The following is a 27,082-nucleotide window of genomic DNA, read 5'->3' on the forward strand; positions in this document are numbered from 1 at the left end:
ACAAAGAATCTGATGTCTTAGCTTGGCGTGCTTACCGTAGTCAACGTGCACGAGAAACTCTTCAAGAAAAGGAGGTGTAAAATTTCTAAAGTTTCACAAGACATGACATTTCATGACCTCTTTCGGCCGAGAATGATCGTTTATCAACAATAAAGATCAGTCAAAACATAAGCGAAGTTTGTTTTTGAACTTTATTGATTAGTTTAATTTTAATGCAACTTCAAAGCAATAGTAAAACATTAGTTTGTCTTGGAACATTGCTGTCGCACATCTAGCGGTCAAAAACATAAACAAACCCGCGATCGGCTGGGTGAAGGTGTATTTTATTTTTTATTTAAATATTCAATAAATGTCAGTGCTATTCAAGGACATTATAACACTATATCTTGAAGGAGGTATGTTCTTTCCAATTTTTTGTTGTTTATGCTGTAATTTACCGACTTTTAGTTGAGTTTGCTGACTTAAGTCTCCTTCCGAGGACATCATCGACTAACAGCTAAGAAAAAAGCAGTGTAAGCGACCTTTTAGATTCTTTGTGAAACGGGACTTATAGTGACGTAACGACTTAATTACCTTGGTAACCCAAGCTCTTAGTCAGGGAAACCGACTTAAGTTTTTTTGTGAAATGGGGGCCAGGTCTTTTACTTGCCAATTTTCTGTAACAGTTTATCTGTTATAACCTAGTCAGTTTTGTTTTATGCTAAACATGCGTTCCATTCAACTTTACTATCGTGATACAATATCCAATGGGGACAAATGGTGTTCTTTTTAAAAGATAATTTTGAAATCAATATGAAGTGGATTTATGATTTGCTTAAATGAACAAAAATGTACTTGAAATTAGATTGTATCATGCTCTTTGTAGAAATATTAATCACTTCCATTCCCAAAAACCATATTCAAAAATCAGAGGAAACATTATTGTTGAACATATCTATAGATGTTTACTCATAAAAGGTTGTAGATGTTTAACACAACTGGGATATTTTCATGAACTTTTTTCCACCACCCAACCTAAAGTATTGGTTTACATAACAGAGGTCCTTGTCAACAGAAGGCTTATTTGTAAATATTTTCTTTTAATTATTTTGAAGACCTTCAAGATTGGGCAGCAGTGATGGAGATTTGTCCTCAGCAAGAAGGAAAAGATTGGCAATGAAGGACAGAGAAAAAAGAGAGACTTTAGGGTCATCAATGGTGAGCTTTTAAGCTTATGCTTGCATGATTGTGCAGACGTGCACATTCATTTAAATACGTTTTGGTGGAAATTATTCAACTTTGTCGTAACCTACATTTTCCTTGTGAAAGGTGTGGCTTATGGCTGATAAAAGAAAAAATGCTCATTTCAAATATTCACAAAACTGTTTTGTAGCTGAGGTTTGAGAAAAGATTTGACAAACAGGTATGGCTATCAGTTTTAGATTATCCTTTGGCTAATCTTTGAAGATGACCTATCCTAAAACCAAACCATCAAAGATGTTAACAGTATTTGCATAATTTGTCTTGAAACTGTGATGGTCAGTCTAGATAAGGAAATTTGATAAACAACAAGATAAAGTAGTTTATTGCATAACACAGTACCTCTTGACAGTAGAAAAAAGTAAAATGTGCTCTTGAGCGCTACTTGACAGTTATGAGCTAATTCCAAAAGCTTAAAGGGGCATCCATGTATAGCTAGCATTTGTGACTGCTTTTCATTTTGCCAGTCATGAAGTGCCAGCTTGCATTACATAGTTCTTGAGATGTAGCAGCCAAGCTGAAAAGAAACTGGTCAAGATCAAGAGCATCTAAGTGATAAATATTTTGGCAGATACTCTAGAATTATCATTTGAAAATACCTTTTTTTGGGGGGCAAAAGAAGTCGTATCGTAATGATCCAAGATATACACATTTGCCTATTAGTGGCATGTAAAGAGAAGTTAGTAAATCTTTAAACTGATTAATGGCATTCTTGATTTCAGAGCATAGAAGCAAAATGTACTTACCTGCCTATTGGTGAAGAAAATGAAAAATGTAAATGTAATAATCAGATAATGTTGAATTCCTTCAGGAGGACAAAACTTTTAAATTAGTTAATGGAAAAGTTGAAGAGATGGAACTTACAGAGGCAGACAGAAAAGTAAATGCACAACTCCTTGAGGAAGCAGCCAAAGCCTCTCAGGCTTCAAGTTTAAGGAGGAGAAGAAGCTCTGACCCAGACCGTAAATGTAAGTAAAAGAGATTTGAATGTTATTTTGTCTCCTTTTCCTTCTTCTGTTTTCAAACACAGGACGTTACTGTAAATCTTTTACTAATTTTTTTTTTCTCAGAATTTTAACCCAGATTTGACTATAAACGTTCAGTCCCTGTACCCAGCAATTCAACTTTTTTCTCTTTTTTGGGGGGTGGGGGGAGTTCTCAACTTATAACCTTAATGTCTGCATTAGAAAGCTCTCATGTCTTTGGCAATTTACAGACTTTTAGAATTACTTGTCATAATATTTCCACCTACCAATGGGCGGTATTTTAATTACTGCATATCTTTGAGGATAATATCTATTTTAAGATATTGTTACACAGTCAGTCTGAAAATAAAAATCCCATATCCTGGTCATGTTTACAAAGAGCATTACTTTTTTTGTACCATGAAAGCTTTGAAGGGACTTACATTTAAAGCAGTGCAGGATGGAAGTTTAATATTACCAATACTGTATCCTCATGCAATGCTGTCCTGGATTGATTGCCCAGATTTTGAAAAGAATAAATAAGCCTTTATATTTTCAACAATGTGTTGTTTGTTCAAACATGAACAAACTGTTTTGCTCAAAATTTATAATTGGACTTCAGTGACAGTAATGTTATATGTTTATTTAAGATTCGATATCTAAAATACCTAAATGTGGTGATTATATACATCCAGATATTTGGGTGTTGTATATATCCCCCCAAACTCCTCATATTGAGCTGCATGCCTTCCTGCATTTAAAGATTTTTAGTCCAACTTTAAGTTTCAACTCTCTTTCTCTCTCTCTCTCTCTCTCTCTCTCTCTCTCTCTCAAGGCACACAAGCTTTGGATTTATTATTTGCGAATTAATTGCTGTTTACAAAGATTTTATGATTAGTATTTTATGTGTTAGGTGCAAAAATAATTAATTTTTCATCCTATGTAATTTGAACTGATGAAAGGATGCTGCAAATTGAGCAGTAATTAGACAGCTGTTCATCCACCTTACAAGTCAATTTTATAAATTGAAGGGACGCCCATCCGGCGGTATAGTCATATATTACAGAAAACAATTTAGTGGTGCTCTTCATGTAATGTCTAGCAAAAGTGAGAATACCTTATGGATAAGGCTACCAGGACAGTGTTTCGGTCTCCAAAAAGACTTATTCGTGTGTGCAGTATATATTAAGCCAAAGAATGGGAGATTTGATGAAGCTACCTTTGACATCCTTGAAGAGGAAATAGCTCAGTATCAATCAGATGGCATGATATGCCTCATGGGTGATTTTAACGCTAGAACTGGTACACTCCCAGATTATATCAAAAATGATAACACACACGGTATCCCAGTGCCTGGTAGCCACCCCACAGATATGCTCACTCCTGCTCGGAACAACTTAGACAGTATCATAAACTCTCAGGGAAGAACCCTTGTAGAATTATGCATTAGCAGCAATTTGAGAATACTGAATGGAAGAGTGTTAGGAAATTCATTAGGGTACTACACATGTTACAATCAAAATGGCTGTAGTGCAGTGGATTATGCAGTTTTGAGTGATAAGTTAGTTGATAGTGTAAAGTATTTCACTGTTCACCCAATTGACTATATCTCAGATCACTGTCTTCTAGATCTCACAATTGCAAGTAAGGGTTTCAAGGAGTCACCAAAAATTATTCCGCTTCAAAAATTCAAAGATCAGTACATCTGGGGCAATGACTCTGCAGATAAATTTCTTTGTGAACTGGAAAGTGAAAAAAACATAGAAGCCATATGTGAATTTCAAACTACCACCTTCCCAACTACTAAAGAGGGAGTAAATAAGGCATGTCAGTCTTTTAATAAAATCCTAGATAGCGCGGCTAGTGCATCACTGCGTACAAAAAGAATGTCAAAGAAAAATAGTAATCCAAGAAAAGGGAATAAAAAACAGCCCTGGTTTGACAATCAATGCATCGAAGTAAAACGGAATGTTAAACACCTTGGGAGACTACTCCACAAAAACCCGAATAATCACTTTATCTCTCACACTTATCATCAAGCTTGCAAAAAGTACAAACAACTTCTGAAAAAGAAAAAACAAGAACATAAAGACAACCTCCTTGAAAAGCTTTTGAACATTGAAGAAAAGAACCCCAAAGAATTTTGGCAAATTATCAAAAAACTTAAAAAAGAAGAGGATCAGAACAACCTTATTGCCCCTGATGTATGGCACAATTACTTCCAACAACTGTGTGGTATCCCGCCTCCAGGTGACAATGATATTGATGATGAATTGAAAAAATATGAAGATTGCCCTGGGAATCCCAAACTAGATGACCCTATAACCATTCTGGAGGTCCAAAAAGCACTCAGAAAGCTAAAAAATGGCAAAGCACCTGGGGCAGATAGCATACGAAATGAAATGCTTAAGACTGGGCGACCATACCTAACTGGTGCGATGACTAAAATTTTTAACCTGGTCTTAAACTCTGGTGAGATCCCTGATGCTTGGAATTTAGGCATAGTCATACCACTCTATAAGTCTGGTGAGTGTCTGGATCCCTCAAATTACAGGGGTCTTTGCATTACAAGCTGTTTGGGTAAGTTATTTAATTCTATTCTGGCAAATAGGCTAACTGACTTGATTGAAAAGGAAGGCAAACTCAGCGAAGAACAGGGTGGGTTCAGACCAAGTTACAGAACAACTGATCACATTTTCACACTTAAATCAATTATTAACAGATATACAAATCAAAATAGGAAGGTCTATGCATGTTTTATTGATTTTAAAAAGGCATTTGATTCGGTATGGCACAAAGGTCTATTACTCAAATTACAGAAACTTGGAATAGGAGGAAAATTTTACAATCTGATTAAACATATGTACAAAAATACTAAATTAGGAATCTCCACAGGCAACAGCTATACCAAACCTTTTTTTGCTAAGATTGGAATCCGCCAAGGGGATAATCTAAGCCCAACACTCTTTAATATATTTATAGACGACATAAAAGAATCCTTCCACACATGCAAAGCCACAGACAAGGTAGATGGCATCAATCACATACTCTATGCCGATGATCTGGTCCTACTGTCAAGAACAAAGGATGGACTGCAAAATCTACTGAACAAATTAGAACAGTACTGTCAAAAGTGGAAGTTACACATTAATACAAAGAAAACAAAAATAATGGTGTTTAGGAAGAAGGGCAAACTTGACCATCAAACAAAATTTTACATAAATGATGAACCCATAGAAGAAGTAAAACAATACCCATATTTGGGAATAGTTTTCTCCAATACTGGCTCATTAAAGGAAGCAATTGAAAATTTAAAGAAAAAGGCCCTAAAAGCCCTGTTTTCCCTTAAAGGAGCACTTGCCTCTCAAAACATCTCCAAACCTCTTTTGTGCATGAACTTATTTGACAAACTCATCAAACCAATTTTGCTTTATGGTAGTGAGGTCTGGTCACAGGAGATACTAAAACAGAAAAACATGTCTCTGAAAAAGATTAATAAAATGCCATTCGAACAGGTACACTTGAAATTTTGCAAATGGATTTTAGGTCTAAGAAAGCAGGCTAGCAATACCATGTCTAGAGCCGAACTCGGCAGGTACCCTATTTTTCCAACTATAGCTAAACTTGTCCAAAGATATAGTCTTAGACTGGAACAACTACCAGATAATAGAATTGTAAAACAGGTGTACAATCTTGAGCAAGACACAAAGGGAAACACATGGACAGAATCCATCCAATCTTTTCACAATTGTTGGGGTTTCTCAGAAGATAACAACCCACCAAAGAAATTACATCAAATAGAAAACCTAGTAGAAAAATTGAACATAAAAATCGAAAAACTCTTTTGGCAGGAATTAAATAGTTCGACCTCAAACAAATTAAGGACATACAAAACAATTAAAAAATCTTATGAATGTGAAAATTACATCAAAATGAGTGTCTCACCCTTAGATATCAAAACACTAGCAAAAATTAGACTAAGTGACCACGACCTAGCAATAGAAAGGGGCCGATACACAAACCCTAAAACTCCACTTGATGAGAGAAAATGTAAAGCTTGCAACTGTGTAGAGGATGAAAAACATTTCCTCACAGAATGCACAAGATACACTGTTGAGAGGCAACGAATGCATGATGAACTACTGAAAATCAGTGTAGTGGGTCTAGATGACAGTGATCAGATATTGTCAATTCTCCTTAATCCACCCTGTCATAAAAGTCTCAAAGTAATAGCAGAATTTGTAAAGACTGCTGTTAAAATACATAGTTCACCTGAAATCTAGTATATCACAGCCACTTATTGTCAATAATGCTGTGAATAGCTTAATTAATTAATATTATAGCATAATTTGCATTAACACATGTATGATTTAACATACTACATATGTAAACATATATAATTGTATACCCATATATATATTATGTAAATATTGTAGTCTAGAGAGCCTGCAAATGTATTCACATCATTTAGTGCTCAATAAACTTATTATTATTATAAATTGGTTATACCTTAGAAAGAAACCTGTACCCGTGCAGCTGTTGAGAGCAAATCCAATATTGTGTGTTAAACATTTTTAATCTTCTACCATGTTCCCTGGCATAGATCCTACTGTATGATCAGGTATGCTACCCAGAACAGTAAAATAAACTTTTAACTTGTTTGTATGTTGCAGCTTTACATCCTGCACGAGTTCCACAGGTCATTCATAGCTCTTCCAGCAGCACACAGAGGGCAGATAAACCAGTAGGACGAGATAGGTCACCAGAGCAGGTAAACTGGTTCTTTCCTATGGTCTTGTTTCTTATGCATTTTTCTAAACAAACACTTTTTCTTCCTTGCTACCTCTGAAGACAGCTGCCACTTGTCTTTGAAGATTTATTTTAAATGTAAGAGTTCCTTTTTATAGCTTGCAACTTAACCTATAGTAAGGCTGGTACGATGCAGAATTTATTTACTGGCACAAGAACACCATACTTGCTAACATGCTTTGATCTTGGGTGTTAGCCAATATTTTACCAAACAAGATAAGAATTTAGATTCAGAGATGCTAATTTGTGTAAGAAATAATGAAGTATGAAGGGGTGCTGAGCTCAAACAGGGCAAATGCTTCAGTAGCCTCACCTGCCAATGGAAAGAATTAAATGGGGAAAAAACTGCAGACAGTCTCTTAGTGTTAAATGGTATTGTAACCCTTTATTTTTATCCAGATACCGAAAATGATGCATTTACATTTATCTTTGTGGCAATTTAAAACAATTAAAAATACCCTCAAAAATATAAAATATCTGTTTATATTTCTCCTTGCAATTTATAATCATAGGAAACTCAAAGCTTTAATTGTCAATTCAACACCTTTCTATTTTGAGGTAAGATAGCAATCAGGATGGGGCGTAATTTCATCCCTGAACATGATTTTATCATGAAAATTGATAAAGTTGACCAGGAGCGTATAGGCATCATCTCATGCCATCATTTTGGTTGAAATGTTTTTGTTATGGAGTTACGAGCCCCCGATTACAGATTTTCATTGATCAAAGGCATTTTGCTTTATAAATGATAAAATCAGAACTAAGACTTAGAAAAATCTCTGGCAGGGTTTTGGAGTACTAAATGATGTCATTAAATGGGCATTGAAACAGAGATCATGAGTGCTCAGGTAACAGATAAATTTGAGAAACAGATTTTTCAGTTTTCATCCCAAAATCGCAATTATGATGTCACCCGTAAGATGACATGTGTAAATGTTAATTTATTTAGTTACTGAACACTGAAGATTTATCTATTACCAAGAAAAAAATGTGTGTAAGGCAGAAAATAAGGAGTTTTGGGCGAAGGGTTACAATATCTTAATGTTTTTAAATATTACGGGTTGTGTTATTTAGTCAAGCAGCTAACACTCGGTGTGAAACTTGTCTGATGTAATGAAGCCTGACAAAGAGCTGGGTTATATAGGTAATATAATATTTGTCATGCAGTTAATTTAACTGTTTCAAATATACTTTGTGAATTGTTTGTGTTCATCATGAATCTTTTTGGTGTGTTTGAAAATGCAAGTAGTATTTTGCCATTTACAATAGTTTACATTTTCAAGATAAGTTCCTAAACCAGTTATGCTCATTTGCTTATGTTGATTTATAATTCTTGCAAAAGGGCACAAAATTTTATTTAGTTTAGAAATTATAAAGGAATCTTGTCACGTAAAAATAATAAACAGTACGGCATTATTGTACTACCAGTGTAGGCGCTGGTGGTACCCATGGTTTTGGTCCCAACCCGCATGTTCCACCGGCTCTTCCAGCTCCTGTGGCTCTGCCGCCAAGTTATCGTTACTGCTTCTCCTCCTAGACTACAAGAACCTGCATTCCCATCTCTTTGATTTGGGTCACATATAATCTCAACTCGATCCACATAAATTTCGGGCTTTGTCGGTTCTGCAGTCCAGGTGTGGCACTGAAATGCACCCTTGTCCAAAATTTGCAAAATTAAATGCTAAATATCTCCCAAACTGAAGGAATATAGGAAAATTTCTACAGATGGCTAACCGAAAGTCATATGTGGAGATTTCAAATATGCCCTTGGAATTGACGTTTGACTTTTATTTCAAGGTCAAAAGGGCCAAAATTTACTAAAAATGGGATTTTTTTTTGCAAAAAAAAAAAAAAAAAAAATATTTCTGTCGATTTTCAGAAACTACACAGACTTAACCTATAATATTATGGGCAGGTGTTAACCTTAGGGTCATCTTTCATATTCTTGAGTTTGGGATTGATCAGTGCATTTTCACGGGAGTAGCAGCCATAAGATGCCAAAACTGAAAACCTTCTCTAACACCCCATTTCCATAGATTTTTAGATCGATCTATCCCTGTGGGGAGTCTCACTAGATTACTGTCAGCTTGGCCAGCTTAAGCGTCTGTCCCGCCTACTAAAAGCTGTAAGGGGGTAATTAACTATGGTGTCCGCTCGGCTGACTGCAATTTAGCCTGAACCCCCAGGGAGTTAGGTCGATCTAAAACTTAATCTTTAGATCGATCTAAATCTCTGGGAAAGCACCCTAATTCAGGAACCATAAATGCTAGAAACCTTGTTTTTTGCATTTTGTAGTGCATGTCCAGCCCAACATTAAAGGTGGTGTCCGTTTTTCTTTGTTCTCCATATGGTTTACGAGTTACACTGTATCAAAAAGTACATAGTGGTGGTGAAAGTAAAATGTGCAATACCGTAATATGCATAAAATTTTAAATGTCTGGAAAAGATAACATAAGAAGGCTTAGCGAGGCAGACAACTTCTAGTCAAAAATGACATTTCATGAAATTTGAACATCTGGAATTTCTGAGCACCTCCCATTTCATCAATTTCAACCAAAATGACCTTTTTTATTTTAATTAATTTCTTCTGTACTTATTAATTTATGGCACATTACTGTAACTCTAAAATTGCAGAATTTAGTCCCTTATATCTCCAAAACTGGCAGAGATAAGCCCATAGTTACTATTGAAGTTGAATAGAAAGTCATATACTGGCAACTTAACTGTGACCTTGAAATTGACCTTTGACCTACTTTTTACAACGAACTGAATTTTACAACATTTTAGTCCCTTATATCGCCAAAACTGGCAGAGATAGGGCCATAGTTGAATAGCAAGTCATATGCTGGCAATCTAATTGTGACCATCAAATTGACCTTTGACCTGCTTTTCACCATGAACTGAACTTTGCAACATTTTTGCCCCTTATATCTCCAAAACTGGCACAGATAGGGCCATATTTACTATTGAAGTTGAATAGGAAGTCATATATTGGCAATCTAACTGTGACCTTCAAATTGATCTTTGACCTACTTTTCGCCATGTATCGCACTTTACAAATTTGCAATAAAACTATTTTTACCCATGATTTTGTTATAAATGATAATTTTCAGCAAAAAAAATTAAGAACTTTTGTTTACTGCATTTTTAGAGTTTGTCAAGCACAACACTGGAGGTGGTATTCCTTTTATTGTTTTTCCATATGAATGCACTTACTCCAGCTTGTGGTACAATACCCAGAGGGGGTATCGCCTCTCTGATCCTCTAGTTATTAATTAATTCACCTATTAGTGCCTCTTTGAGAGTATTTTTTTATACTAAATAACATACCAGTTGATATTGTATTGAAATTGTAATGTATAGATTATGCAATTATAATTTACTGCAACAATTGCCTTTACTACATGCAATTTATTGTGCATGTTATATCGAGAGGGCATATGACATGACATAGCTCATTTTCCATTTTATAATTCAGTGTACTTTGAAATTGTATTCACCTGAAGAGTCTTTGGGCGTAACAGCCATAGGAAATAAAAAAGGAGGAAGTTTTTTTTTTTGTCTTATTATGAGCTCTCCAGCAATGGTTAGAGCACTTTTTTCACTTGAACAGACAATTGTATATAGTACTAGTATCATGCCTGCAGTCTCAAATTTTAAGGGGTGGGGATCTTTAAAAAAATAGTTCTTTTTACCCTTCTTTAACCCAGCTTGGCAAATAACATATAGAATCTACTTAAAATTTGGATTCAGAAAGGACCTTTTCTTGTCCATGAGGCTGTTCTTTTAAACCTGGAAACCCCCTGCCTGTATCATGTGTATTCATGAATAACCTTATACAGAAAACTTGGTTGCAGATTAAATATTTTGATATAATGCTATAGCTGTCTTGTTTAACATAAAGAAGGTCTGCATTGCCATTTCTCTTTTAACAGTATGTGACAGTTCATTTGCCAAGTTTATTTTTTACTTATTGCCAAACCATGCAGGGCTCTGAACACAAACCAAATATCCAAAGTGACCAGCCCAAGCCTCATGAAGAATACAATGGAATGGATCATGAAGTGCCACCTTTGGTGAAGATTGTTGTCAGTGATACCAATGTTCCAAAGAGGGAGGTAAGATGAGGACCATCTGTGTGCTGTCATGTCCTTCTTATACATTAATAAAATTTCTAAGCTGATGGCCATTAATGTAATGAACAAGAATTAGTCTTTTATATCAGATGAAAAAATGTTGGCAATGCTTTGTCAGTTGGCTCTCCCCACCCCTCCCCACTCAGTAAGTACTCATTTAAGAGTGGGACCGATGCATTATACTGGTTCTAATTGCACTGTTTGTTTTTAAAAAAATGGGAGGTTTCATGTAAACAAGCACATGTGATGTTTCTTGTTGCGATCTTCTCTTACTTGTTCTTAAAGATGTATCAGTTATGTTACTGCAATTTTGGTTATTTTGATCTTAATGATCTCTTAGGTGAATTGAAATAACATGTAACACTGTCCAATAATTTAAATCATTAGGGCATAGAATCATAAATATTTGCAATGCTGTTTCCGTTTGTGAGGCAGGTAGCACAGTATAAGGTGCATGAAGAAAGTTGTAAGAGAGCTTTAAATCTTGTCGGGGTAGAAGATATCCAAAAACACAGCTGCTCATTGCTGCTGGTTACTGCAAAGGGGAATGGTACTCAGAATTAAGACATGTTAAAGAAATCCAGCTGAATTAACTCAAAGTCAGGTGTTAGGTGGAGACAACTTGACCACAGATGTATTTTGTTTATACTCATATTTGCTTTGTTCATGGTACACATCTGGTTGAAAGGCCTATACACCTATTTAACCTGCATCCTTCTTTAACTGACCATAGAGGTGTAACTGATAGGATTGAGAGTGGCTGTTTTGTACTTAACAGTATTCTTGAGTTTGTTTCTTATTACCTTGTTTTAATGCCTAAGGCTTATAGGACTGCTGCAGAAGCATAATGCTTTACATCCCATCACTCAACTCTGCTTTGGCTAATGAAATGCATTAAGTTGCCCTAAGTGATGCATGCGGTTCCTACATGTACAGACCATTGTTGTCAATAATATGATGATCATGTTGTTTATGGCAACAAGTCATGTTATCTTTGTACATAAGTTTGTGTCTGGGTGTTAGGGCTATTAATGGTCTAGGTCAAAGTAATGAGTAGAAGTGATAACAACCTTGGAAAAATAAAATCTTCATATTTTAGTTAGATGTAACTTAAGTTTTCTTGTTAACAAACATTCATTTAGACTAATGTGAAAGGACTTTATCATAATTAACCTAAAAGTCTTGATACTAAATGAAGAAAAATAAATGATGATTAGTGCTGCCTTTGACTAGTCGAATAGAATGTGGCTGAAGCTTGCTGTATGAGACAAGTGAAGATTTATAGATTCCATGCACACTTAGTGCCTAAGAAGTAAATGATTGATCAATTTTATGGAGAATTAAGCTGTTTAGATATCAAGTGACAAAAGTGAAATACCGCAGTCTGCCTGGAAAAGGCAGTGTATGTGAGGTTGGCTTAATTTTTGTAAAAGAAGGTACAGAATATGTCTGCTATGTTTTATTGTACCACCAGGCTGATCGTTCCGGATCGTTCCGCCGGCTCTGCCCCCATGTTACCATTACCGCTTCTCTTCCTAGATGGTAAGGGCCTCCATACCCATCTCTTGGATTTAGGTCACCTATAATCTCAACTCGTTCCACGAAAAATTTGGGCTTTGTGGGTGCTGGGGTCTAGGTGTGGCACTCATTGCAATGCACCCTTGTCCAAAAATGGCAAAATTAAATGCTAATTATCTACCCTACGGAAGGAATTATGGGAAAAATTTCTATAGATGGCTGACTGAAAGTCATATGTGGAGATTTTAAATATGCCCTTGAATTTGACCTTTGACCTTTATTTCAAGGTAAAACGGGCCAAAATTTTCAAAAAACCAAATTTTTTACAAAAAAAAAAAAAAAACATTGCACTGATATTCAGAAACTACACAGACCTAACCAATAATAATATTGGAAAGTGTTACCCTCAGGGTCATCTTTCATCTCCGTGAATTTGGGGTCAATCAGTGCATTTTCACGGGAGTAGTGACCATAAGATACCGAAAGTGAAAACTGTCTCTAATTTGGGAACCGTTAATGCTAGAGACCCATTCCTTTTTTGCATTTTGTAGAGCATGTCAAGCCCAACACTGGAAGTGGTCTCCGTTTTTTTTTTTTTTTTGTATTCCATACGGTTTTCGAGTTATGCTGTATCAAAAAGTAAACTGTGGTGGTGAAAGCAAAATGTGCAGTACGGTAATGTATTATAAATTTTGAACCTCGGGGGAAAATAAAACATAAGGCTTGGCAAGGCAGACAACTTCTGGTCAAAAATGACATTATTTCATGAAATTTGAACATCTGGAACTTCTGAGCACATCCCATTTCAAGAATTTCAACCAAAATGACCTTTTCTTTATTTTAATTAATTTTTTCTGTAGGAAATTTATGGCACATTATTGTAACTCCAAAATTGTAACATTTAGTCCCTTATATCTCCAAAACTGGCAGAGATAGGTCCATAGTTGCTATTAAAGTTGAATAGGAAGTCACATACTGGCAATTTAACTGTGGCCTTGAAATTGACCTTTGACCTACTTTTCACCATGAACTGAACTTTGCAAATTTTCATTCCCTTTTATCTCCAAAACTGGCAGAGATAGGTCCATAGTTACTATTAAACTTGAATAGGAAGTCATATACTGGCAATCTAATTGTGACCTTTATATTGCCCTTTGACCTACTTTTCATCATGAATTGAACTTTCCAATTTTTCATTCCCTTTTATCTCCAAAACTGGCAGAGATAGGTCCATAGTTACTATTAAACTTGAGTAGGAAGTCATATACTGGCAATCTTAGTGTGACCTTGAATTGACCTTTGACCTACTTTTTATCATGAACTGAACTTTGCTAATTTCTTTCCCTTTTAACTCCAAACCTGGCAGAGATAGGTCCATAGTTACTATTGAAGTTGAATAGGAAGTCATATTAGTTTTCTTACTCTGACCTTGAAATTGACCTTTGACCTACATTTTACCATAAACTGAACTTTGCAACTTTTTTAATGCTTATACTTTCAAAACTGGCAAAGATATGCCCATAGTTACTATTGAATTTGAATAGAAAGTCATTAGAGGCAATTTACTGTGACCTTAAAATTGACCTTTGACCTACTTTTCACCATGAACTGAACTTTGCAAATTTTGGTTCCCTTTTATCTCCAAAACTGGCAGAGATAGGTCCATAGTTACTATTGAACTTGAATAGGAAGTCATATACTGGCAATCTAAGTGTGACCTTGAAATTGACCTTTGACCTACTTTTTATCATGAATTGAACTTTGCAAATTTTGGTTCTCTTTTATCTCCAAAACTGACAGAGATAGGTCTATGTTTACTATTGAACTTGAATAGGAAGTAATACACTGGCAATCTTTGACCTTGAAATTGACCTTTAACTTTCTTTTTATGATGAACTGCTTTTTACGTTTTCTTTAAATCTGCAAAATTGGCAAAGAAATGCCCATGGTTACTATTGAACTTGAATAGAAATTCATATACTATGATATTGAAATTGAACTTTGAACTACTTTTTACACCATGAACTGAGCTTTGCATATTTTTTTGCCCCTCATAGCTTCAAAACTAGCAGAGATGTGAAAGTTGTTGCCCCTAGGTTTTTTTTTTGTCAGCATATATGCACCACTGACAACACATTTCAAGGAAAACCAATAGGCCTATTGTCTAGAGAATCACAGGAGTGATCAGTGGTAGGAAAATGCAAGTCAGTTCAAAAATCTGCTTGATTGTACAATTTTTAGTTATATTTTTTTTGCATATTTTGAGAACTCTTGTTGATTGCATTTCATAGAGCTTGTCAAGCACAAGACTGGTGGTGGTGTCCCTTTTTTTTTTTGGGGGGGGGGGGGGGGTTCCATACAAATGCGCTTACTCCAGCTGGTGGTACAATATCTGGAGGCGGTATCGCCTCTCTGATCCTCTTGATTCACATGGACTTTAACTTTGCGGAGTATCTGACAGGCATCACAGCCATTTTAAGGGTTCTTGGTTTTGAACAGCAGTCATGTAATATTTCAATATTTCATAATTTCATTTTACACTGAATCATCAATTAATAACCTCTTTGTCAATGAACCTTATTATAAACTTTTGATTATAGTGAATGGACCTAATCAATAAATGCTTTGAAGTTGTTTTTTGGAAGGGTGTAATAAATTTTCCCTTTCACTCCCCTCTCTTTTATGCTGAATAACTTTTATTGTATGTTTCTTTTTTTTCATGAATTCATTTAATGATTCGTTTTTTCATACATGTAGCAGGGTAAGTGTAAAAATAGTTTTCAGATAAATACATTTTCTTTTCCCCATATGGTATAAGGGTCACACAGGAGGAAGATCAGTTCAAAGTATATTACTTGTATAATTTTTTTCAATGATTTATGGTATGGATTGTTATGAGTGAACACTTCCCATGCTGAGATGATGGATCTTGATGCTCTACCTGGGGTTTTGTAGAGTTTGTAATATGCTATTTTTAAGACCCTTCCCTGATCTAGCATGTTTTAACACTAATGAAATAGATCATGTTGGTATGAAGTTTTGTAGAAATTGTTTTTTGAAGGTAAATTAGTTACCATTAATATTGAGGTTTCATTTTCATGTGCAAAAGTTTGAAAGAAAATGTAAAATTATCTCTTATTTACCTTTTTAGTTTAGACATGTCAGAAGAGAATGTTGATAAGAAACTTAAAACTGAAATGCTTTCTTTAACTGCATAAACATCATTTTATGATGAGAAGTAGGTGAAGTATATACTTATTGCCATATCATTTCTCAAAATATGAATGAAAAATACTCTTATATTGGTAAGGAACTCCTTTTTGTTTTGAATGTAAGGTTAATTAAGGTGATGTGTGGCAGCATTAGATTTGATCTTGTGTGGCACTATCTTGAAGTACCAGACTGAATTTACATCAGCTGTTTTAGAAAGTGAAATAGTCAGCTTAGTGAAAGCAAGACAAAGTTGCAATAATATTAGTGTTTTCAAAGAAAATGGAACAACAGGATTGAAACATCTTGGAGTTAAGTGTTGGTCACAGCTGTTGAACAGTAGAATATATTCAGAAGTCATTATGATCAATGCATGACATGCATCCAATACATGTGAATTAGCTACATGTTTAACTTTTGCAGTCTTCTCCACGAAGATTCTTGCTGCACCCAAGCATGCCAGCTGTACCAGAGACTGATGCCATCAGTATGGAAAGCAGTCAACAGATTAAGAAGAATGAACAACAAACCAATGGAGAAGTGCAACTGAATGGTGGAGTTCATGACAATGTAGAGACTACTCCTGTCACACCCAATCTTCCAGACTCTGTCCTAAAGAAGTTTGGGCTGTTGGCATTTTCTTCAAAGGGAAAGAAAGGAGAAGGGTAAGCTTGAAACTTGTTAATAGTAACATTAATTCACTTTGTTTGTATTCAACAGCATTATTAAATGTTAACTCTGATGTGAGATTTATATATCATTGTTGCTCTGCTAAATACTGGCCAAAGAACAGTTTAGAGATTGACCTCCTCTGAATCAAATTGCTCATCCTTGAAAACGATAGAATTTAATTGCCATTTACTAAGATATTTTAAAAGAATGCCAAATTAGTTTTAAAAGATGCAGATAGAAAAAAAATATTGTGATGAATTTTAAGTGGGACATACTGTAGCAGAAAAATTTTCCAAGGGACACACTATATACTCTGATGTAGGAAACTAATTAAATGTTTGTTTTAGGAAAAATAATGAAGCTACAGATAAAGAACTAGAGGTAAGTGACATATGATGAACTTTGTTATTTGTAACATGCTTGTTTCTTAGTAGTGAACATGCAAAAAATGACATTTTTAAAAAAACTTTTATTGATTTAACTTTAAAAGGAGCTGATTCACATTGACAACATTTCAACTGGCTTTGTAAGAACAAAACAGCCTAATAAAAGTTAAGTTTTTCAGTTTTGCCAAAAATTGATTAGTTTCAAATTTTTCTTGGACATGTTTGAGATATATATATATATATATATATATACCGTAATGTGCCAAGCATTTCGACGGGCCCAGTCAATCGGACCACAAAAATTATTTTATAAAATTAATTTTTCTGGGCTCAAACATTTAGTCCATACGTCAAAATCATGCTCCAGAATTTTTTTCTTGTTCCGATTGTTCGACCACATCGTCGGCAAGACTCGGTAAATTTTCAAGCCAGTGAAATAGATGCTGCATGCCTCGGCCCTTTGTCAATTGTTGTCCTTTCAATAGCTCTCGTCAATGAGGAGGAAACAATTAATTGAAGATCTAATCTGGAAGCATGACGTACCTGTCATTATCTTTGTCCCCGATGACAATAATAGAGCTTTTAGACATACAATTTTTGCTAATTAAGCAGACTTGCCCTCGCTGACTGATTTATCACGCCTGTAACTGGGGAGGGGGGGGGGGTTAAAAAAAGGTCTATTCTGGATGAAACCAAATATTGACAGTGGGTAGAATACGTCGTAAACACCTTCATATAGACCATATATAGCGTTTGCTAGCAATAAAAAGTTTGGGAAGAATAAGCAATTTATTTTCAAGTTCGATTGAAATATATATGCAGATGGGGAAACGTTCTTGAAGTCAACACCGCAAGATCTTACATTTACTACAATCGACCGAAAGATCAGCGGGATCGACCGCCCAGACTTCTTGGCGCCAAATACCACGCGCTGTCAAAATCTGACGAACACGTGTAGCTGTTCACCTACATGGATAACTGATTTGTCAGCAATAAAAATGACGTCTTCCTTAACTCCATGGGAGCTTCATAGAGAGTTCCACTGGGTATTCACGTTACCTGTGATTCACTTTCTATTTCCCCAGATGCATGAAATGATATTGATAATATTTAGCGTAATCCACGAAGAACTCTATTACTGTGACCCCCCTTCCCCAAAAAGGGACCGTGTTCACTAACATGTGGTTTGCGCTATGCTGGAGCAGACCAGATAAGACCAGTCTCTCATTTCTGCATGTGCTCAATTCTCACGTCAAATTATAAATGCACCTGTTTTGTGAAAATTATGGCAATTAAATGCTTTTTTTACGTTCGGGTTGTATCAGTGGGGTTTTCAATATGCACCGTGGTTTGTGCACAGCGAGAGTATGTAAGTAAGAAAGTCGGAAGAGTGCCAACAAGATACTGTATGTCTATCGGCACAGGTAGGCTCCGTATTTTGCCTTTTTTCAATACGTTTTAATATGACATGCTTTTTAAATAAAATACTTAAAAGTAATTTGAAGTTACACTGATTTCCGTTTGAGTACCAGTTGGTATTCTTTGATACGGGTGATTGAATTTTCTTCGTAAGTACGTACATCTACGCCTCGATACTGAGCAAGCCTTGCGGGTTGAAAACAACTGATCTCAGACTGGTAAAAAAATTCAATTCTGTTAATTTCTGTTGTCATATTAAAATTCAAATAGGGCATACGTAGATCACATAACTAGTTTAAGTCCACTAAAGCTACCAGTTTCAAATATAAGTGACCGGCCTTTGTTTACAACACCTATTTCTCCGGGGAAATAGGCCTACTCGTCCCACTTGTGAAGCGCATCATGAAAATGATCATAGGTGAGGGAAATATATAATTAGAAATTATAATTGCTGTCTTTTTTAATGTTAAGTTATGTTAGCACATATTGTACACAGCAAAATAGGATTTCAGAAGGGGGATAAAACATGCCTGAAACACGTGTTAGGCAAAAATTGCGGCTTATCTTGCGTAACACTTCCTGTAAAATGCAATACTTCCGGAAAGATGGACGTTTTGGCAGATGCCCCTAACAATCCAACGATATCAAAGGTTTCCATTTGCTGTATTTCAATCAATTCGACCAAACTGACATTTCCATGAAATTAATTAATTAATCATGGTCGAATTGTTTGGCATATTACTGTATATATATATATATATATATATATATATATATATATATATATATATATATATATATATATAACCATTAACTGACAGCTAATTTTTGCAATGTAGGCCAAATTTAATCAACTAGCCTTAGCATTCAAAACTGACAAAACAACAGTGGAAAAAAGGTTAGAACTTCAGGAGCACATCAGAAGTGTGGCAGAAGACAGTATTCTCAATGAAATAGGGGACATGAAGAATTCCATTGAGGTAAAAATAAATAGTCTTCTGTAAAGAATCACTTAATTAAGTGTTTTAAATATTACTCTGAGTTCACAGTAACCATGAAAATAATAATACCTGTTGACCAATAGCATTATGTTTATTGCATTGTATATTATTATTTTTATATTATGCATAAAATTTGCAGATGCTTGGCCTATTGTGTACTGATCAGGAAAGTAGAGATCTGTACAATGCAGTACAGAAGCATGTTGAAGTGGTAGAATATTCCACTCTTCGTATGTCAGGACATGCAGAGCTTCATGGTGCTGTAAAGCAGGTAACTTAGTGAGGATTACAAATTTAATCATTGCTTTGGATATATGATAGATACAAAAACATCTAATTTTTATACCTGTTGCAGACCAAGGGGATTGTTTAAAGTACATTGAAAATATTCTGATATTTATACCAAATACAAGTCTTCACTGTGTTTTTGAATAAGAATTTACACACATCTGTCTCCATTTTATATATAGCACATGTGTCAAACATATGAAAACATATGTGAAAATCGCACTTTTTGAAATTAACAAAATGACAAAATTGACAGCCTGCCAGTGTTTACTCTCTGGTTGTTTTGGTTGATCATGAAAATGTATTTTAAATCCTAGGATGGTTCATTTCAGATAATGTATAATAGTATGAGAAAACCCTTCTGTTTTGGCAAAATTGGCTGACAAAACATTTTAAACTTCTACTTCTGCAATTTCTCAAAAGCAGAGCATTGGCAATCCACTATAGGAGACAGTTTGTAGCCTCGTAAAAAATGGAACTTTGTTATAAATTGGCAAGCCATTAATCAAAATGCTTCTTGTTTATCATCTTCAGTAATAAAAAATATAATAACATACTATAAAAATATCTTGAGGCTTCTGTTTGGCCCGTTAATTAGCTAAATTGATATTTTGTAGAAACTACATGCTAAAACGCCCCAAAGTCATCTGATGACCTTGTTCTCATATTGAGGCATATGGTTTTGTTCCTGTGCTGGTATATAATTGGTAATAACCATAGATGTGAGATGGAGTGGGATCTGAGCTGCTTCTAACTGTAGAAACTGGTGATTAGCAGTGGTCAGATAATTCCTGTTGGATTGACCCTATTTGAGTAGAAGTCATCATTTATGGTGTGAAAAAAGAGAAATGTTTATTGTTTTCATATTAAGAATGATTGTTTTGAGAAAGTAAATGCCTTTGTAATTACTGTAAATGTCTGATCTTTCCAGGAATGCAGGCTGAGCAAGGCAGTAGACAGCATGGTGCAATATGTAGAAAACCTGAAGAGGCTGCACGAAAAACTATCCACAGAATTGGATGAAACAAAGTACACTTCCTATCTTTCTCGCATATTTTGATTACATTAACATTATTTCAATTATATGAACTATATTATATAGGATAATATGGTTTGTTTGTCTATTAAGCCATTTTGAGTTATGCTACACATGATATATCACACCTATTTAATTACACTAATTTTTTATTTTTAGGAGAATTTTAAAAGACAACAAGATCATGTGTCCTAGTTTATCATCTGACTTGGGTTTGTATATAGCTCTTTTATCATAAGTATATCAAAAATCATTAAATTTGCTTGTAATCAATAAAAAATGTTCAGTAAATTTTGTTATCTGATCCAATGGATTGTCAGAAAGTACAGTTTACTGATTTGAATATCAAAGGAAATCCAATTTGCATCACATTTCAGGGGATTCAGTGTTACTAAGAAGAACGACAACACTGAAGGTAATTTTGATGTCTGTAATTCTGACTTTTTTAAGATCAATTAGATTTCAGAAGTTTAACAAATTAACAACAGCTTGAGTTTTTTTTACAATTAGATGCATTATTAGATGCATGATCTAACCACAAAGGAAATGCCTTGATAAAACGGACATCTTGTTTAAAATACTAATCTTCAATGGAAGTTTGAAACTTCTGCTCTCACTTTCTTGATTGAGTGGGACCATTTATTTGAACATGGTTAAAATTTGTTAACAATAGTATCAGTTGTAATTATATGAACCAATATATTGGTACACAGCTGAGGTAATTTCCAATAGTAAAATTAAATATTCATTAAAAAACTTATGATCTTATCAACTAAAAGAAAAAAAGTATAATCACTTAAAAAAGGAAGTGTGGGCATACGTGTATCTTGTTTTAATTACATTTGATTTAACCAAATGCCTCTTTGTTTCTATACAATGCTAGTTCACCCCGCCCACACACAGGACTAAGTCTTTGCCTTCATCACTTACTGCTGTTAATTACATACCTGTGACTGACAAAAAAGAGGTAGTAACTGCATGTTTGGTTTGTGTAGCTTCTTTGACCACTGGGTTCCCTTTTCATGCCTTTGCTGTTTTTCTTTTCTTTATATTTCGCATATATATGTACTAGAATATATTATGTAAAAATTTATGTAAAGATACTTCCTTCAAAATAATATAAAACAAAATTTGCAAATTTGAATATTTGGCTTCAGTTTTTATCAGTAAATTTAAGTATGTGTTGCACATAATGTTGGTCATAAAGTGTTTTAAAGAAATAATAGATGCTTAATCATTTAGTAAACAAGGTGGGAAACATATTATATATTGTGGAAGATGCTGGATATTTTTGCAACTATTAGTTTGTTACTGGTATAATGCATGATGTTTTTGGAGACATATTTTGACTACATAAAGCATATTTAGTGTTTGATAAAAATGAATCTTCATAGAAAACCAAGCTGCAAAGGACATATTACATTTTGTTAACAAGTAAATACTTCACAACAGTGATGTACAGTAGCTTTATATTCATGTTACACAGAAATCTAAAATAGAATAGAACAATATATGAAAACTAAAGCCCTGAAATCCTTGTGTACAACTTTATAGTAGTTCTCATTTGTTCCGTGTATATTTTGTAAAAAAAAAAAAAGTCTTAGTTGGATTAGTTGGATTATTCTGCATTACAGGTTGGTCTTTGTTAATTGCTTTCAGCACTGTTCTATTTAATAAAGGCATGCTTTGACATTAAATCTTTTAAAAAAATGTGAGAGTGACATTTGTAATGGGTGTTGGTATTTGTGTGTTTTGGGGCTATGGGTTAACTTTAATTGTTGTGTTATTTTGAATACTGATTATATTACCTTTGTTTTCAGTTGACAAGTTTGACAATTTCTTTGCTGTTGAACAGATACATGACATTAGTCCTCCATTATATAATGATAATATATATACTAGCTAAATAAAGAAATGCAAGTTTTTTTGACCACAATGCTTCAAAATATCCAAATATGCAGATGTTAGTATAGTCACTGTATTCATTGACAGAACACCATCTCAGCCCTGTCGTAGAGTACTGATAGACTTGAGTGATTCCAGACAATGGCTGGCTTAAAATTTTTTAGACATCTCATTTAAATACAAAGGCCCCATTCAGAGTGGGTGATCTGAGTATTTACTGATCCGCTGACTAAATATGGCCAACCGCAGATCAATAGCAATGCCGCTGATTCCTGATGGTCTCCCTGACTCCACACGTACCTTTAAATGGATTAAATCTTTGCTCCGAGGTTTAATTGCTAGGCCCCTGCAGCGATGGCGTGTGTGGAGGCAGGGAGACCATCAGGAATCAGCAGCATCACTTTTGATCTGTGGTCGGCCATATTTAGTCAGCGGATCAATAAGTACTCAGATCATCCATTCTGAATGCCCCCAAATTTGGACAAAAGTCTTGCAGAAATCAGTTGTCCAGAATCAATACTAGTGGACCCTGGAATCAGAAAAACCAGTTTAGGAGACTGAATTCCATGCTGACATCTCCTATTGAGCATAGTTGGGATGAACTGGGCAGATGATTTCATAATAACCGCTAGTCACAGCCTACCACCATCATAGAGTAAAGAGCTGGACTGGTGGAAGAATGGAAAAGGATGACTCATATAACCATAGACAAAACAAAACTTGCATTTTCTTTTTTTTTTTTTTTTTTTTTTTATTATTATTTTTTTTTTTTGGCTGGTATATTTTCTATTACATGATCATGTATTTTCTAGTTCACAAAAGTTAACAATAGTTAACTGAAGATTCTGTAAAAGGTAAAAGTGTTCAGTCAGAGCACTGTTTCCTATAATCCTTTTGATTGACATGAAAAAATTGGTGCATATTTCTGATATGCCACATTTCCAATTTTTCTTCTTTTTTTTTTTTTTTTTTTTTTTTTTAGGTGAATGGGCCAAATGCCAGAAGGAGAGCCAGTGTGGCAGCTTTGCCGAGAATGCTGGGTGGTACTGGGGGAGTAGGTTTTTCTGCATCATCCCCAGTAAGTAAATGAAAAACTCCTTTGATATTTGGATACTTTTGCTTGTATAATGTGACATAAAAGAGTATAATTGTCATTCATAGAATATTTTATTTATAAGTCTTGTATTGATTCTAAACATTGAATGTTCTGATGTGCTTGCACAATTGCTTATGTGAATGCACCGTGCCTTGTGTTCTGTTTAAACAGATAGATTTACTCTTTTTAAGTATGCCCTTTAAGTTTATACATTGGTTGGCAGTTCAGAATATTTTGCAGCACTTAATGATAATACAACTATCTGACAAAATAATGTTTTAAATATAGATCCATTCCATATGGAAATATTCGTGTTTTGCTTTATTCCCTTTTGCATAGTCATTTGTTTAGATATATCACCAGTAGTCAATGTGAATGTTGTTTATTTTGTGTTTTTTTCAAGTTAGAGGAAAAGTTGGTAGTAGATCCAAATAATGAGGTAAGGTATTGGGCTGGATTTTTTGGGGGACTGACTTGTACAAGTCATATGATGTTTTTACACTAAGGGTTGCATGCCTTTACTAATACCATCAGGTTTTTGCCAGTGCCTTTGTAGGACATCTGGTAGTACATGTAAGAGTTAGATTTAACATTTTCTAAGATGTTGGAATTTTAACTAACAGTGTTAATTGGCTCGTTGATAAAAATATTCTAGATGATTGCAGGCTGTATTATGTTAATTTATGCTAAATGATAAAAACAATGTCTGTTTAAGTATATGTGATATGAAAAGGTCACTGGTTGATTTGAACATGCTTTATGCCAGTATTGCTCAAATTGCTGTCAAGTTTCTGAAGTTATAACATGTTAAGCACTTTTTATGTACAGACACAGATGTGTCTGTACATATTGCCATCACCTGCGTCTGTCGTCGCCGTCGCCGTCGCCGATGCCGATGCCGGCGCCGTGCACTTTCCTTGTAAACACGATAAGTGGAGGGCAGTTTTACTTTTTGGCTTTATATTTACAGAGCTGATGAATATTCATAAAACGCAGGTCAAGTTCGAAAATCAGCATGATCGGGCCATTATTGTAGAAGTTATGCTGTTTTTTCACTTTTCAGCATATATGCAACCTTGTAAACACATTTTAAGGAAAACCGTTAGGCCTGTTGTCATGAAACTCACAGGAGTAATCAATCTTACTAAAACGCAGGTCAAGTTCGAAAATCGGCATGATCAGGCCACTATTTTAGTAGTTATGCTGTTTTTTCATTTTTCAGCATATATGCAACACTGTAAACACAATATAAGAAAAACAGATAGGCCAATTGTCATTAAACTCCCAGGAGTGGTCAATCTTACTAAAACGCAGGTTGAGTTCAAAAATCAGCATAATTGGGCCATTATTTTAGAAGTAATGCTGTTTTTTCACATTTCCTCAGATTCAATTCTTAGGCATGTTAACAGTCTTATTATTTTACTAATAAGATACATAAAAGTGTTTGTTTGACATTTCCTGCATCTTTACAACATTGTTAGTTGATTATGTAAAAATGATGGTAAACTTGTAATCGTGTATTGTGTAATAAAGTGTCAAAAATGGAAATAAACTCATATCATTGCAGTTTGTCAGATTCAATCATCTACTATCTTCAGAATCTCAGAATGGAGGAAATTGGACATTTAACACTGTTCTATTGATATTTTTCCCATCTCATCAATTTTCTTAGTTGATCTTATAAAAATGGCAGTAAAACGTTTATTTTGTTTTATGTTAAAAAAATTGTTAAAAATGAAAAAAAAAAAAAAAAATTCAGAACAGTGCTGTCTTTGTTTACATTTTGGCATTTTCAAGTTGTGACTTTGAAGTTCCATGGGCCTGAAGACCTTTGCTAGTCACATTTTCTGAATATCCATCATACTAATATTTTATTATTAAAATCGATGGTCATTATGCTGTTAAACATTATGTAATATTGCATTAAAATTTGAAAAAAAAACTATTTTGGGCACTGCTCCCATGATGACCATTTAAGAAAAACCATGTCACTTACTGTTCTCAAACTTACAGGAAAGAAATATGGGACTAAAATACAGCTTCAGTAGGCAATGCAGTCTGTTTGGTAATTCTTACTGCCAGTTAAACGTGTTTTTTTTTGTGAAAATTTAATTTTTCACATATTGGCATTTTCAAGGTGTGACTTTGAAGTTCCACGGGCTTGAAGACCCATGCTAGTCACATTTTCTGAAAATCCATGATACGTATATTTTATTATTAAAAATTGACGGTCATTATGCTGTTAACCATTATGTAATATGGCATCAGAATAGAAGAAAACACAATTTTGGGTGCTGCTGCCATGATGACCATTATGGGAAAACCATGTTACTTATGATTGCCAAACTTTCAAAAAAGAAATACAGGACTAAAATGCAGCCTGAGTTGGAAAAGCAGTCTAATTGGCTTCTTTTTCTGGAAGTTATACATTTTCAAAGTGTGAACTTGTCACACATTTTACTTACATTGGTATTACCTGTTGAGCATAATTAAAATTTGATGTTGAATTTGCAGTTTAACATAATGTACTTTTGCATCAGAATTGACAGTAGCCTATTTTGTGCATAGTTATTTCCTGTTTTTTGTCTGTACATTTGACAGCTTTGCTGCCTTGTTTCAAGATAATCTAAAAGTACAATATAATCATTTGAATTTTTCATCTGTTGCACAGCATCATCTAATAAGATATGTTAGAGTAGTTAAAAAGGTAAAAAAAAAAAAGATTTTTGTATGAGGGTAATAAATGGTCATATATTTGCATGTAGCTCAAGGAGTGGTATCAGAAGTTTTGTACAGCACATATATGATGACAGCATTTCATGTACAAAAATGATAATCATAGCTGTTCAGAATTGCTGATAACTGTAAAAATTCAATAAGGGTATTTTTGCCATAAATGAATTATTTTTATTACTTCAATTTTAGAAAAAAATCATGTGATTAAACTAATTTTATAAATAAGATTATTTGGTATAATATTAAGAAACATTTGATACCATGCCTTTTAGTAACATGTTTCTTATACACTATTGTAAGCTTAGAAACACGTGAAGGTTATGGATATGCATGGGGTATTTGTGCTTATCTTGTAGTATTCCATCTCATTGTTATGTAAATGTACAATGGGTTTATGTGGTAGTACAGGCTTTATCTTGTAATGCAAAATATAATCATGTATACATCCATTCGTTACATTTACATTTGTTTATTGTAATGAACTTATACCAGTTTCTTACACAACTCAAATTAACATGGCTAAAGATTAACCAAATCAATCACTTGTTCAGCCCCTCCCCCCCCAAAAAAAATTGCATTTTCTTCTAATTTCTGTTAGAAAATTGTCCATCATGTTCCTAATATCAGCCAAATGATGTAGCTATGTATGAATCATTGTACATTTTT

General features: G+C 34.4%; 1 protein-coding gene across 10 annotated transcripts in view; it reads left to right on the forward strand.

Annotated features, from left to right (window-relative positions):
* The window catches only part of LOC106155215 (inositol 1,4,5-triphosphate receptor associated 2), a 96,166-nt gene that overhangs the window by 56,031 nt on the left and 13,053 nt on the right, over positions 1 to 27,082 (forward strand). For 9 of the 10 annotated variants that reach the window (XM_087002538.1, XM_087002548.1, XM_087002546.1 and 6 more), the window contains 13 exons: positions 1,095 to 1,197; positions 2,051 to 2,207; positions 6,878 to 6,975; positions 11,003 to 11,131; positions 16,301 to 16,542; positions 16,897 to 16,930; positions 19,194 to 19,334; positions 19,495 to 19,626; positions 20,575 to 20,672; positions 20,839 to 20,891; positions 21,057 to 21,094; positions 23,567 to 23,662; positions 24,084 to 24,119. In XM_087002538.1, coding sequence (XP_086858664.1) covers positions 1,095 to 1,197; positions 2,051 to 2,207; positions 6,878 to 6,975; positions 11,003 to 11,131; positions 16,301 to 16,542; positions 16,897 to 16,930; positions 19,194 to 19,334; positions 19,495 to 19,626; positions 20,575 to 20,672; positions 20,839 to 20,891; positions 21,057 to 21,094; positions 23,567 to 23,662; positions 24,084 to 24,119 — 1,357 coding nt within the window. The remainder of the gene's footprint in view (positions 1 to 1,094; positions 1,198 to 2,050; positions 2,208 to 6,877; positions 6,976 to 11,002; positions 11,132 to 16,300; positions 16,543 to 16,896; positions 16,931 to 19,193; positions 19,335 to 19,494; positions 19,627 to 20,574; positions 20,673 to 20,838; positions 20,892 to 21,056; positions 21,095 to 23,566; positions 23,663 to 24,083; positions 24,120 to 27,082) is intronic. The other variant, XM_087002544.1, reaches the window with a different exon arrangement.

Source organism: Lingula anatina, chromosome 1 (genome assembly GCF_051362555.1).
Source record: "Lingula anatina isolate TDL-2025a chromosome 1, LinAna3.0, whole genome shotgun sequence".
Taxonomy (NCBI): Eukaryota; Metazoa; Brachiopoda; class Lingulata; order Lingulida; family Lingulidae; genus Lingula; species Lingula anatina.